Source organism: Podarcis vaucheri (genome assembly GCF_965113315.1).
Source record: "Podarcis vaucheri genome assembly, chromosome: 6".
In the NCBI taxonomy this organism is placed as follows: domain Eukaryota; kingdom Metazoa; phylum Chordata; class Lepidosauria; order Squamata; family Lacertidae; genus Podarcis; species Podarcis vaucheri.
This window is the reverse complement of record NC_138764.1, coordinates 13,151,044-13,164,003: the sequence shown is the minus strand read 5'-3', so window position 1 is coordinate 13,164,003 and position 12,960 is coordinate 13,151,044. Positions and strand designations below refer to the sequence as shown.

The 12,960-nt window shown below is 44.2% G+C and overlaps 1 protein-coding gene and 1 long non-coding RNA gene across 2 annotated transcripts in view; both read left to right on the top strand.

The window, feature by feature from the left end:
• Positions 1–12,960, top strand: part of PLA2G4A (phospholipase A2 group IVA) — an 83,698-nt gene that overhangs the window by 26,595 nt on the left and 44,143 nt on the right. Inside the window, exon 2 of the mRNA XM_082225469.1 lies at positions 4,172–4,301. Coding sequence (XP_082081595.1) covers positions 4,269–4,301 — 33 coding nt within the window. The 5' untranslated portion in view covers positions 4,172–4,268. The remainder of the gene's footprint in view (positions 1–4,171; positions 4,302–12,960) is intronic.
• The window catches only part of LOC309533923, a 59,232-nt gene continuing 47,826 nt past the window's right edge, over positions 1,555–12,960 (top strand). Inside the window, exon 1 of the long non-coding RNA XR_014220534.1 lies at positions 1,555–1,652. This is a non-coding gene — a long non-coding RNA (uncharacterized lncRNA). The remainder of the gene's footprint in view (positions 1,653–12,960) is intronic.

Here is a 12,960-nt window from a genome sequence, read left to right as displayed (position 1 = left end):
TTATTTTTTTAAAATTGTGCACTCTGACCAAGGGTATCACATCATACTTCAATAAAAGCAAATATACAACTTCAAAGTAATGCCATTGTTGAGTCACAATGAACGGAAGTTCTGAATGGTGCCTGACGTACAGAGCCCTTTCTTCCATTGTTGAGTTTTACTGTTATGAGAAAAGTATTTAACCTTCTTGTGGCTAATTATCGCTGACTTAATACCTTTGAACTGCAGAGTTTTACAACTTTTGTTTTCATTCTCATGGCAACCCTGTGAGATAAGTCACTGGGAGAGGTCAATCCTAGGTGGAAATTTGAACTTGGAGCCTGCACCACATACTATACTGTACAGCCCATTGGTTCTCCACAATTGAATAAAGTCATCCGGTGTCTGTTAATTGTCATTTAGTTTGGTCTCCCGAGGTGACAATGTGTAAGTGTGAAACATATGATTAGCCAGTTCTTTAAGAATCATAGAATCATAGAATCATAGAGTTGGAAGAGACCACAAGAGCCATCGAGTCCAACCCCCTGCCAAGCAGGAAACACCATCAGAGCACTCCTGACATATGGTTGTCAAGCCTCTGCTTAAAGACCTCCAAAGTAGGAGACTCCACCACACTCCTTGGCAGCAAATTCCACTGTCGAACAGCTCTTACTGTCAGGAAGTTCTTCCTAATGTTTAGGTGGAATCTTCTTTCTTGTAGTTTGGATCCATTTCTCTGTGTCCGCTTCTCTGGAGCAGCAGAAAACAACCTTTCTCCCTCCTCTATGTGACATCCTTTTATATATTTGAACATGGCTATCATATCACCCCTTAACCTCCTCTTCTCCAGGCTAAACATGCCCAGCTCCCTTAGCCGTTCTTCATAAGGCATCGTTTCCAGGCCTTTGACCATTTTGGTTGCCCTCCTCTGGACACGTTCCAGTTTGTCAGTGTCCTTCTTGAATTGTGGTGCCCAGAACTGGACACAGTACTCCAGGTGTGGTCTGACCAGAGCAGAATACAGTGGCACTATTACTTCCCTTGATCTAGATGCTATACTCCTATTGATGCAGCCCAGAATTGCATTGGCTTTTTTTAGCTGCCACGTCACACTTTTGGCTCATGTCAAGTTTGTGGTCAACCAAGACTCCTAGATCCTTTTCACATGTACTGCTCTCAAGACAGGTGTCACCCATCTTGTATTTGTGCCTCTCATTTTTTTTGCCCAAGTGCAAGAATTCATTGTGATTGTGTAGTTCTTTCAAAACACCCTTATAGGGGGTGGCATACAGGGGATGAATAGCTCAGTTGGTAGAGCGTGAGACTTTTAATCTCAAGGTTGTGGGTTTGAGCCCTATGTTGGGCAAAAGATTCTTGCATTGCAGGCGGTTGGACTAGATAACCCTTATGGGCCATTCCAACTAAACAATTCTATGATTCTAAGGAGGTCTGTATACAGTGGTACCTCAGGTTAAGAACTTAATTCGTTCCGGAGGTCCGTTCTTAACCTGAAACTGTTCTTAACCTGAGGTACTACTTTAGCTAATGGGGCCTCCCGCTGCCGCCGCGCCGCCAGAGCACGATTTCTGTTCTCATCCTGAAGCAAAGTTCTTAACCCGAGGTAATATTTCTGGGTTAGCGGAGTCTGTAACCTGAAGCGTATGTAACCTGAAGTGTATGTAACCTGAGGCACCACTGTATTTTATACAGCTTGCCTAATGCTTTTTCTCAGCTTTATGAGTGAAACTATGGGAAACTTTTTTAGCATGTTGTAACAGCACAATCCTGTGCATGTTTACTTGGAGCTAAGTCCTTCAGTGTTCAGTGGCACTTGTGTATCAGCTGTAATTAAATATTGGTAGCGCTATCAGAATCTAGGTATAATGACTGGGATGTGACTGGTATATGATATGATATGTGGGGCACAGCACCTGGGAATGTGTGTAGAAATGGCATAATATAAATATAATGGTCTGTTTTGTATAGCTCTTGATATTTCCTGAAATGTATGTTTGCACAATTTTGCATCTCGCCTTACTGCTTACACGGAAGATGTCTCCTTGTTTTTCCTTAATCTTTCCATTATTGTTTTGAGAGATGACTCTTCGCAACACCTCTGAACAAAGCATTTGCTGTTCAGACACCAGGAAGTAAAGCTGCATACATGGCGTACCACTACAACTTGGTTTTGATATAACAATAAAAGTTTCAGAAGTATGGAAATACCAAAGCTACGTCAACAATTGGCATGGGGTTGTCCTAAGAACACAAGAAGATGCCCTCTGTGGGTTAGACTAGGGTTTTTGGAAAGGAAAATTTAGAACTGCCCAGTGGTTATAATTCATGTGCAAAGTGTGTGATGATACAACACCTATGGATTTTCCTTGTGTGCATATACGGTGGTACCTTGGTTCCTGAACGGCTTAGTTGTCGAACAAATCGGCTCCCGAATGCCGCAGACCCAGAAGTAAGTGTTCTGGTTTGAGAATGTTTTTCAGAAGCTGAATGTCCGACGCAGCTTTCGCTTGAGTGCAGGAAGCTCCTGCATCCAATCGGAAGCTGTGCCTTGGTTTTTGAACTGTTTCGGGAGTCGAACGGACTCCTGGAACAGATTAAGTTTGAGAACCAAGGTGCCACTGTACATGCTATCTTGCTTAGAGTTGCATTCCATGATCATTTAGAAGCCTACAAAGAGTGGGAGGAAATCCTCAAAAATGGGTCTGTGTGTCTCTGTGGGCTCTAGGACAAGCCTGAGAGAGTCGAGAACTCATAATCCCTTAATGCCTCTTTGAGATCAATACATGGTGGACTTTTGTTGCAGTGATAAGTCTAGAGCTCCATTTTTATTTTTGAAGCTCAAATTCAATAATTTTATGCTGTGGTGATACTTTCAGACATAAATGTTTCATGTAGCTTTGCCCCTGAAAGATTCCTCTTAAAAATGCCATGTTGGAGATTTCTGACAATGCCGTCCTTATCATGACATCTCAGGAAAAGGCGGTCCGTGTTCTACAGTACAATTACTTGCTTCATATTATAAATATTGGTGAATGCTCTGTGGAGAATAGCAGTGGAGTCTGTGGGGAGTGGCTCTGGCAGGGAGAAGGAAATATGGATTTGCTTGTTTAGGGTCTTCTTCCACATTGTTCCCAACAGCTTTTTTGCATCACTTAATACAATATTTGCATGGCTTGAATTATGGAACTGTCCAAGTGTTCATTTTGAACTGCTCATAAATATGGCCGGCACATCACCATAGTTGCTGACATCACCATATGATTTCAGGCTCCCTCAGCCTGAAAGCGAGCTGAGCACCACAACCCCATAGTTGCCTTTGACTGGACTTAACCGTCCAGGGGTCCTTTACCTTTACCTTTTACACATAGATCTGTCACTGCTGTTGGAGATACAGTAGTTGGCTACATGCCCCACTGGACAATGAAAACCTTGCAGTCGTTAGCTCAGTTAATTCTGAAAGACAAGTTAGAAATATTTTTAAATATATAAGCTAAATACTTGCAGGTATAGTGACTACCTTTGAAAAACGGACAGCTGTATTGTCTGCATTTTATTCAGAGTAAGCCCCAATCAAATACAGTGGTACCTCAGGTTAAGTACTTAATTCGTTCCGGAGGTCCGTTCTTAACCTGAAACTGTTCTTAACCTGAAGCACCACTTTAGCTAATGGGGCCTCCTGCTGCTGCCGCACCGCCGGAGCACGATTTCTGTTCTCATCCTGAAGCAAAGTTCTTAACCCACAGTACTATTTCTGGGTTAGCGGAGTCTGTAACCTGAAGCGTATGTAACTTGAGGTACCACTGCACACTAGGGCTTCCTTCCTTCCCGTTATGCCTGCTTAATTTTACACGTGGAACTCCATAAATTTGAGGCACTGGAAAGAAATTCTGGAAGGCTCTTTCCACCTTAGTTGAACTGAACTTTGCAAAGCCCCCTCTCAACGAAGAGAGAAAAATGAGGTGCTGGAACACAAACCTGCCACCGGGACTTTTAAACTAGCAGCCTGAAAGATGGCAGGTTAAGGTTTCAGCCTGTTAGGCCAGCAGGAAGTTGGTTTGGCACAAGAGAGGGTTTTTTTGGTGGGTGGCACATTAGGGGCATGGTATTATGTCTTGAGATTGGCTGCAGAAATAAAAAGAGTTAAAACTTTTTTCTGGCTTTTTAAATTATACAGCCCTTAGAAGACTGTGTGAGTCCAGTGTGAAAAGAACATTACATCAGCAGCGGATAACATCGTCCACCGCCTGTTTCAGGCAGTTACCGAAACCAAAATGTCTTCTACAGATCCTTTTCAGCAAATTATGGTGAGTTGATTAGACTTTCTATTCCCAATGCTCAGGATAAACTGTGGCTAATAACAATGGCATTAACTACCACAAATTATTTTAACGAGGCTTGCAATTTTAGGGATTGTGTGTATAAGCATTATGCACTGTAAGTTTGGGCGAGCCGGGAAAAATGTGAAAAAAACTTGACGTGAAAATATTTTAAGTGCACTGAGTAAGGAAAAAAATATTCCAGCTGGCCTCAATTCATGTATTTCTGAAGATAAGGGGATATAAACTCTGTAAAAAAACAACCGTATACCCGAAAGCTGATATGTTTAGTAAGATAAATTCTGTACTAGCGTGTAACTAGGTAACTAAAACTTTAATTACAGATTAAACTGATTAGTCGAGGGGCTGAAAATAAGCAAAGACTTCAGGATTCTGGTTTGCTGTTCGCTTTTCAAGAAGACAGTTCCCCCTCTGACAAATTACGGAAACTAGATGTGGAAGGCTTGTATTGAAAACTTGCGAATGACCTTCCTTCAAGCAAGAAGAACTAAAAGCAGAGAAAGTTAAAGGAGCTCAACCGCAAGAAATAGTTGATTTCAAGTTTTAGAGGTGTAAAATTTGTTGAATTATTGAAGCCATGGAAAAATACCTGTGCCTCAACCATGGGCGTAGCCAGGAGATTTGTTAGGGAGGGGGCAGGCCTTTTGCTAGCTATGTTTTTTTATTAATTTAGGGCGGGGGCAATTGCCCCTGCCTTGCCCCCCTTTGGCTACGCCCATGGCCTCAACATGGGGGTGGGGGGGGGAGGATGACATTTTTGGGAAAAACCAAAATATCCGCTAAACTTACTTATGAACCCTGCACCATAGCTGTCAACTTACAGATTTGAAAATAAGGGACCAGCAGCCTCGAAAATAAGGGATCAGCAGCCAAAATAAGGGATTTTGCTTAGCTTATACAGAAATCTGGCACTGATGGATCCTTGCTGCTTTTGCTGCGACTGACTGTGTTTTGCAGGGGGTTGGACTAGATGATCCTAAGGGTCTACAACTCCCACCAAAGAAGAGGGGCAGACAAAACTGATGAACGACGTCGAGATGGCAAAGCTTACAAGAAGAATTAGAAACCAGGAAGAGGACCTCTTTCATAAAGAATGGGGAAAGTTTATAATTTAGTTGAAAAGCTATTGTAAAGAGTTACATACACATTGGTAGGATTGGCAGAAAACTTGTAGTAAAAATTTGAACTATGGATGGACAAATGATTTATAAAAATAGAGTTATAAAAGGGATGCAGAGGGGGAAATCACTACATTAAGATGCTGCACTGGTTGGAGGGGATGCTAAGCAGCACGTCGGGGCTGCCATCGTCCTGGCGCGAGGAGTTCCATCAGCCCTTCCCCACCCGAGGGGGGGAGGGAGAGAGACTCTCGCCCACGCTGCCCGCGAGCCCAGCATGAGGCGGTTGCGGCGCTGTGGCAGCCGCTGAAGCGCCGCCCTTCTGCGTCCCTCCCCATCCCCTCCTCTTCCTCCTCCCTCGGGCAGCCTCCTCAGCCACCGCTGCCGCCTCCAGCTTCCCGTGGCAGTGCGGCGGAAGTCTCGCAAGAGAGGGGCTGTCTGCCCGCCCACTGCCACCTGTCTCCTCATGACGCGCCCCTGAGGGGGAAAAGGGAGAGACGGAGATGCGGCAGCTCGTGTGCGCTCTCTCTCTCGAGGCGGAGGACCCCGAGCCGCTGCTTCCCTCCTGCGCCGGGCGAGCATGAAACCCGGGAAATTTAAGGGACATCATCAATAAGGGACAGCAGCGGGACATGGCACTGGGATAAGGGCGTTTCCCGCCAAATAAGGGACGGTTGACCGCTATGCCCTGCACCCATTTTACTGTTTTAACTACTTAAGTGGGTTATTTTATTACTTGTTTGGAATATAAAATTGTACTGCTTGGTATACAGTGGTACCTCGGGTTAAGTACTTAATTCGTTCCAGAGGTCCGTTCTTAACCTGAAACTGTTCTTAACCTGAAGCACCACTTTGGCAAATGGGGCCTCCTGCTGCCGCTGTGCCGCCGGAGCACGATTTCTGTTCTTATCCTGAAGCAAAGTTCTTAACCTGAAGCACTATTTCTGGGTTAGTGGAGTCTGTAACCTGAAGTATATGTAACCCGAGGTACCACTGTACAGGCAAAATCGCACAAAGCCAGAACACCCCCACAATGACCACATCCAGTTCTGAGTGGGACTTGCTCCCCTCATGCAAAGTGGGTAGCTTTTTAAGCCCCCTTTGCCTTGCTTAGCGGCTCTGGGAAGGCCATGCGAGGCCTCTGGAGAACCTCTCACAAGATCTTACAAGATTGCAGAAATCTTGTGAAATCTTGCAGGAGGTTCTGCAGAGGCGTCACATTATATTCCCAGAGCCCTGTAAGCTAGACAGGGGCTTTAAAATGTTCTTTATGCAGCAAGAAAACACGTCACAGAAAGAGCTTTTTTCCTGGAAAATGTCTCTTCCCCACCCCCTAATTTTTCTGGGGCCTTTACAACTCTATATCGTTCAGACGTCATTTTACAGACTTGATCAGGAAACACCGCTTAAGATTGTGAGGGATGCCAGCTGAGTAAATTGGTCAAAAACCAGTCGGCATAATTAGAAACTTAGCGGACAATCCTTGAGTATCTAAGACTCTCCCTCTGTCCTTTACTCAATGGGCTGAACAGGAGTAGTGCAAATCAACTATCGCTTATGGATTATTCATTTTTAGTTAAGGCAAAATGGTTCAGTTTGAGTTCTGTTTGCTTCGGTTCAAATCATTATGGGCAAATACATTTTAATTTTTTTTTACTGTGAAAATTAGTAATTGCACCCTTAAATTCAGGTGTACTTTTGCTGAAAATAACACGTGGGTTCTTATTCTCCCGAAAACTGTATGAAAATATTAGCTGTAGTATATCCAGATTCTCTGGAAATAGCTGGTAGCAGGAAACGAAAGCAGCGTCTGTTCAGAGGTAGCTGCCAAATTATTCATCATAACGCTAAACTACTGGGGTGCTAAAAATACTTTTCTGGGCTTCCTTAAGTGATCCTTTATCATCTCTGTGGCTTTGGGTTTCCCTCCACATACAGTCACATCCTTTTCAGTGAGTCTGCTGCAAAGAGGCTGTAAAAGCGTGTATTTCACCACTCTATGGCTTTACCAATGGCAGTCTAATGTGCGCATGTTTGTTTGTGAGGAATGAAGGACGAACATGATCATATTAGGGGTTTATCCAGTTGCAGGTTGTCACGTAGTAGTAATCCTGCGCAATGGCTTGCATCTTTTCTGTAAGAGGATGAGGTTAGCTACTTCTGCCACCTCCTGGATGAAAAGTGTCACTTGGAATATTTGAATATCTGAAAGTTTTACAGTGTGCTCAAACACCTCCAACGACTTCCAGGTCCAGCACTGTCTACTGTGCTGCAGAAGCAGCTTATTGTTTTATTTTCTTTTTAAGTTTTCTTTCAATCGAGTGGTAAATAAATGTTGTGAGATGAAACAAATAAGCAAACGACTGATGCCAGGTAGCCAGAGTCAGGATAAAAGGTAAAGTTAAAGGGACCCCGGACCATTAGGTCCAGTCGCAGGTGACTCTGGGGTTGCGGTGCTCATCTCGCTTTACTGGCCGAGGGAGCCAGCGTACAGCTTCCGGGTCATGTGGCCAGCATGACTAAGCCGCTTCTGGCGGACCAGAGCAGCGCACGGAAACGCCGTTTACCTTCCCACTGGAGTGGTACCTATTTATCTACTTGCACTTTGACGTGCTTTCAGACTGCTAGGTTGGCAGGAGCAGGGACCAAGCAATGGGAGCTCACCCCATCGCGGGGATTCAAACTGCCGACCTTCTATTGGCAAGCCCTAGGCTCTGTGGTTTAGACCACAGCGCCACCCGCGTCAGAATACCAAACATATAATACAAAACAGCTGAAGCTTTACATGGTAACAACAACCAACTACTATGAAGTACAGTCCTGGTCACCACCGTCAAATAGCATTAAAAAGCAGAAATTTCAGTGAGTTCTGTTTTCGTTATGGTCCCTCGCAGCTACTTAGGCCTGCATTTTGCTCCAAATAAAGCAAACCTCTGCAATTGTTTTAGAAATTGTCACACGTCCAATTTAGAGCTGGGGCATAAGAAGAATAGGAATCCTTTTTTAAAAAAACCAGCCATCTTATTATCTGCATGCAAAGGACTGATTTTACTACTACAGTTCATGTTTTGTTAGCCCCAAAATAGAAAACGAGCAAAGTCCCAACTAAAGAAGAACGGCAACTTAAACTGATGGAATATGCACAGCTTGCGGACCTCACATATAGAATAAGAGAACAAGAAGAACATACGTTTAGAGAAGATTGGAAAAGGTTTATGGAATATATGGAGGAAAATTGTGTATATCTGAAAACGTGGGCAGCCTTAAGATGAATTCAACAGTGTAAATAAGTTTTGATGGCTGTTATAATGGAATACTGAATGGTTTAGTTTATATAAAATATGCAGGGATTTATGTTGTGCAAAATGAACCATGGAAAGAGAGGAAGGGAAGTCGCTGATATTTTGAGGATGTTTAAGTGAATATTCTAAAATGTAAAACAGAAATTTAATAAAAATTATAACAAAAAATGATGATTTTACCAATACCACCAATCCATCAGTTTAGCTGATAAATCAGCTCCTTTTGGCTCCTCCAAGCCTCAGCTGTCACCTATTAGCAACTGTTCCAATTGGCTGGAGTGAAGGGGAGAGAGAACTTTCAGGCCACTCAATTGGCTGCCTTGAGAGACCAGCTCTGATTGGCTCCCCTTCTCCCTGCCTGTTTCCATTCAAGCTGCTCACTATTAAAAACAAATGTAAGAATTTGTTTGCTTGTCATCCTTTTCCTTCTTCAGACCTTTTCCCTTTTGTGTTTTGTCTTTTAGGACGTGAGCCTGCAGTCAGGGATGTCTTAACTGTTACTGTCTAAGGAACACTGGGAACCTTTTTGGTTCTAAAGCAAAGCTTTAAAAAGTTTTAAAATACATAAATAAATGTAACCACTCTTATGCATTATTTTTTTTTTACAATGGTAGGTTTTCCTCATTCTTTCTGTGCATGCAGATGGGTGAGGCATAGTCTCCAAATCCATACACCGTATTTTTCGCTCTATAGGACGCACCCGACCATAGGACACACCTTGTTTTAGAGGGGGAGAACAAGGGAAAAAAATACCCCCCCTCTCTGCTCAGCGCCCCTTCAGCGAAGCGGCAGGAGAAACGGAGCCTCTTCCATTTCTCCTCCTGCTTCGCTGAAGGGGCGCTGCACAGCTCTCCCTCTCTGCTGAAGCCAGGAGAGTCTTGCTCTCCCAGCTTCAGCAAAAGGAACTGAGCCTGGAGAGCGAGAGGGGTTGGTGCGCACCGACCCCACTCGCTCTCCCGGCTTCAGCGAAAGCAACGCGAAAGCAGCAAAAGGAGCCCTCCCTCTGTGCTTCAGAGGCTTCGCGTTGCTATCGCTGAAGCCAAGGAGCCTGCATTCTCTCCATAGGACGCACCCACATTTCCCCTTCATTTTTGGAGGGGGAAAAGTGCGTCCTATAGAGCGAAAAATACGGTAGGTTAGTGTGAGTAGAGAACCAGGATGGTGTATGGATAAATGAATGCAGGCTGGAAGAAAATGATGTTGTTTATGCACACTCAAACACTCCCCTTTCCTTTTGTGCAACAACTGCTATCTGGAAAGACTGGGGAGAAGCTATTTTCAGTTCCAGAGTAATGTTGAGGTCTCTGAGTTTAATTATGCAGTATAGCTGGAAGAAAATTGACAGTTACCATTCAGCAGAACCTGTATTTATCTAAATCTTATTTGCAACAGAAGCATAAGCCTGCAGGACACATGACACCTTTTATGCTCACTGTAGGGGTAAATGGTTGCATTTTCCTCTGCCTAACCCTGGCATAAATATGTTTGTGTGTTGGGTGTTTGTGTGTGATAGGATTGTGCTCTAACTCTGTCTTTTTTAAAAAAAGTTTTTGAGTTCCTAAGACAATAAACAGGAGCAACAGAAGTAAATATTTATAGTAGACCAAAAGAATAAGCTTAAGATAAACAGGCTGAGAAAAAGGAAGCCTGTGCAGGAGGAAAAGTGATATGATTAAAACGAGAAGTAGAACGTTCATGGAAGGTTTGGATGACATATAAACATAGAAAGCTTATTCTGAGTGAGATGATTGATTCATGTTGCGTTCTTCTACTGAGCTATAGCCCTTCCTCTCATGAATACACACCAGTCAGGAAGCTAGGAATCTTGAAGTCTTCCTGAAGTCTAGATTGAGTGATGATCTTCTATTGTTGTCAGTCGAGTGAAGTCTTCAGTACAAAAGACTTCATAGATGAACTTGACTTCTGCATTTGATGAGTGAATGTTTTCAGAAGCAGGGAGAAGTAGTCATCAGCATCTCTTGCACATTTCCATGTTAGGCTTCAACAGAATACATTCTGGGTTATTTGTATTACCTTTGTACGGTACCTGAAGTATGCAATGTCTTTTCTTCATCAAATTTAATATATAAATGTCTCCTCTGGTAGTTCACACTGAATTCTGCCCATTATAGAAATGTTTATAGCTTCTGTTAGCTTGGTAATCTGACGTAGCAACACTTTCCAATGAGTTCCTTCTTTAGGATTTGAATGAGTGTTGTGATTTCTCACCCTATTAGCAGTTCTGTTGAGCTATAGTCAGCAGCTATTGATTGTATTGAGTTGTCACTTAAAATAGCAATATATGGGCAATTGTCTCTGCCTTACAGTTTGTGCTTAGTGAGGGCTAGTAAGAATGGCTGAAATTCTACTGCCATAAGCTGGGTTGCATGGTTGGTCCAAGCTCTTCTGAAAAGCCGAAGTAATCAAATATATTCTTCAGTTGTGCAACAATGCTATGGCAGGTAATGTCAGGCATGGGGAGTATCAGTACTTGAATAGTACGTAATCCACAAAAACCCAATAGTGCTGAGCTCCCAGGTGCTAGCCTTTTCCAAAATTTATTGGTAAGGTGCAGTGATGAATGGTTCCTTTTCTTCTGATGTGTCAGCAAAATCGTTTCTATCTTAATCACTGAAAAACAAGCAAACATCAGACCAAAGGCCCATCTACACAGGGTCAGCCAGATCGCCTCTGTTATCTGCTGTTTAACACTGTCACAGAACTCTCAGCAGTTAGTGAGACAGGACTTGCCCTCACAGAGGCCATTTTGGTTCTCCCTCAGCAAGACTTGTGCTTATATGTGCTTGGTAGTCCCACCTTCTACAATGCTTCCCACCAGTTCTTCCGGAACGGGTGTTAAGTTAACCGGCTTATAGTTTCCAGGATCCCCCCTACCCCGGATCCCTTTTTAATAATTGGTGTTACATTGGCTGCCTTTCCCTGACAAATGACTCAGTAGTTTCTCTAGGCTTTTGAGCAATTTGATAGAAGTAGGGCCCTCTCATAAACTACATTCTTCTTGGGAGTTGTGTCAGAACAGTCTCGCCTTACAGCTGTGCTTTTGGCCCTCTGCTCTTCTCTCCTGTTGGTCTTCAATATAAGGATAATAATAATAATAATAATGGCCTATCTTGGAAATTAGTTATAAGGAATGTATGTGAAGTGTTCTGAATGGTCTATAAAGTGCTATTCGTGCATGCTAAGTAATTATTATACTTAATATATGCAAGTATATAACTACCATAAGTGTTTCTGAGGAGAGCCCAAAGAGAAGGGAGCACATAACCACCAGTGCCTGAAGGAGCCCATCGGTGGCCTGAGAAGACAGTTGGAGAAACCCCACCCGCCATTTTCCCCAGGGCCATTCAAGACCTGGGTGCCGTGAGGGAAAGCAGACGCCAGGGAGCTAGTGTCATAAGCCGCTGAAGGCTGTCTTGGGAAAAATCTGTACCTTTTTTTGCTTGTGTTAATGCTTCGCATTGTAAACTGCCCTTGTTTGCCTTTGGTGCAGAAAGGGAATATATAAGTGCTATCAATAACCAATTAATAAGTAATTGGGAGGGACGCGGGTGGCGCTGTGGTCTAAACCCCCGCAACGGGTTTGAATCCCCGCAACGGGGTGAGCTCCCGTTGCTCAGTCCCTGCTCCTGCCAACCTAGCAGTTCGAAAGCACCTCAAAGTGCAAGTAGATAGATAGGTACCGCTCCGGCGGGAAGGTAAACGGCGTTTCCATGCGCTCCTCTGGTTTGCCAGAAGCAGCTTAGTCATGCTGGCCACATGACCTGGAATCTGTATGCCGGCTCCCTTGGCCAATAAAGCAAGATGTGCGCCGCAACCCCAGAGTTGGCCACGACTGGACCTAATGGTCAGGGGTCCCTTTACCTTTAAAGGTAAAGGTAAAGGTACCCCTGCCCGAACGGGCCAGTCTTGACAGACTCTGGGGTTTGTTCGCCCATCTCACTCAAGAGGCCGGGGGCCAGCGCTGTCCGGAGACACTTCCGGGTCACGTGGCCAGCGTGACAAAGCTGCATCTGGCGAGCCAGCGCAGCACACGGAACGCCGTTTACCTTCCCGCTGGTAAGTGGTACCTATTTATCTACTTGCACCCGGGGGTGCTTTCGAACTGCTAGGTTGGCAGGCGCTGGGACCGAGCAGCGGGAGCGCACCCCGCCGCGGGGATTCGAACCGCCGACCTTTTGATCGGCA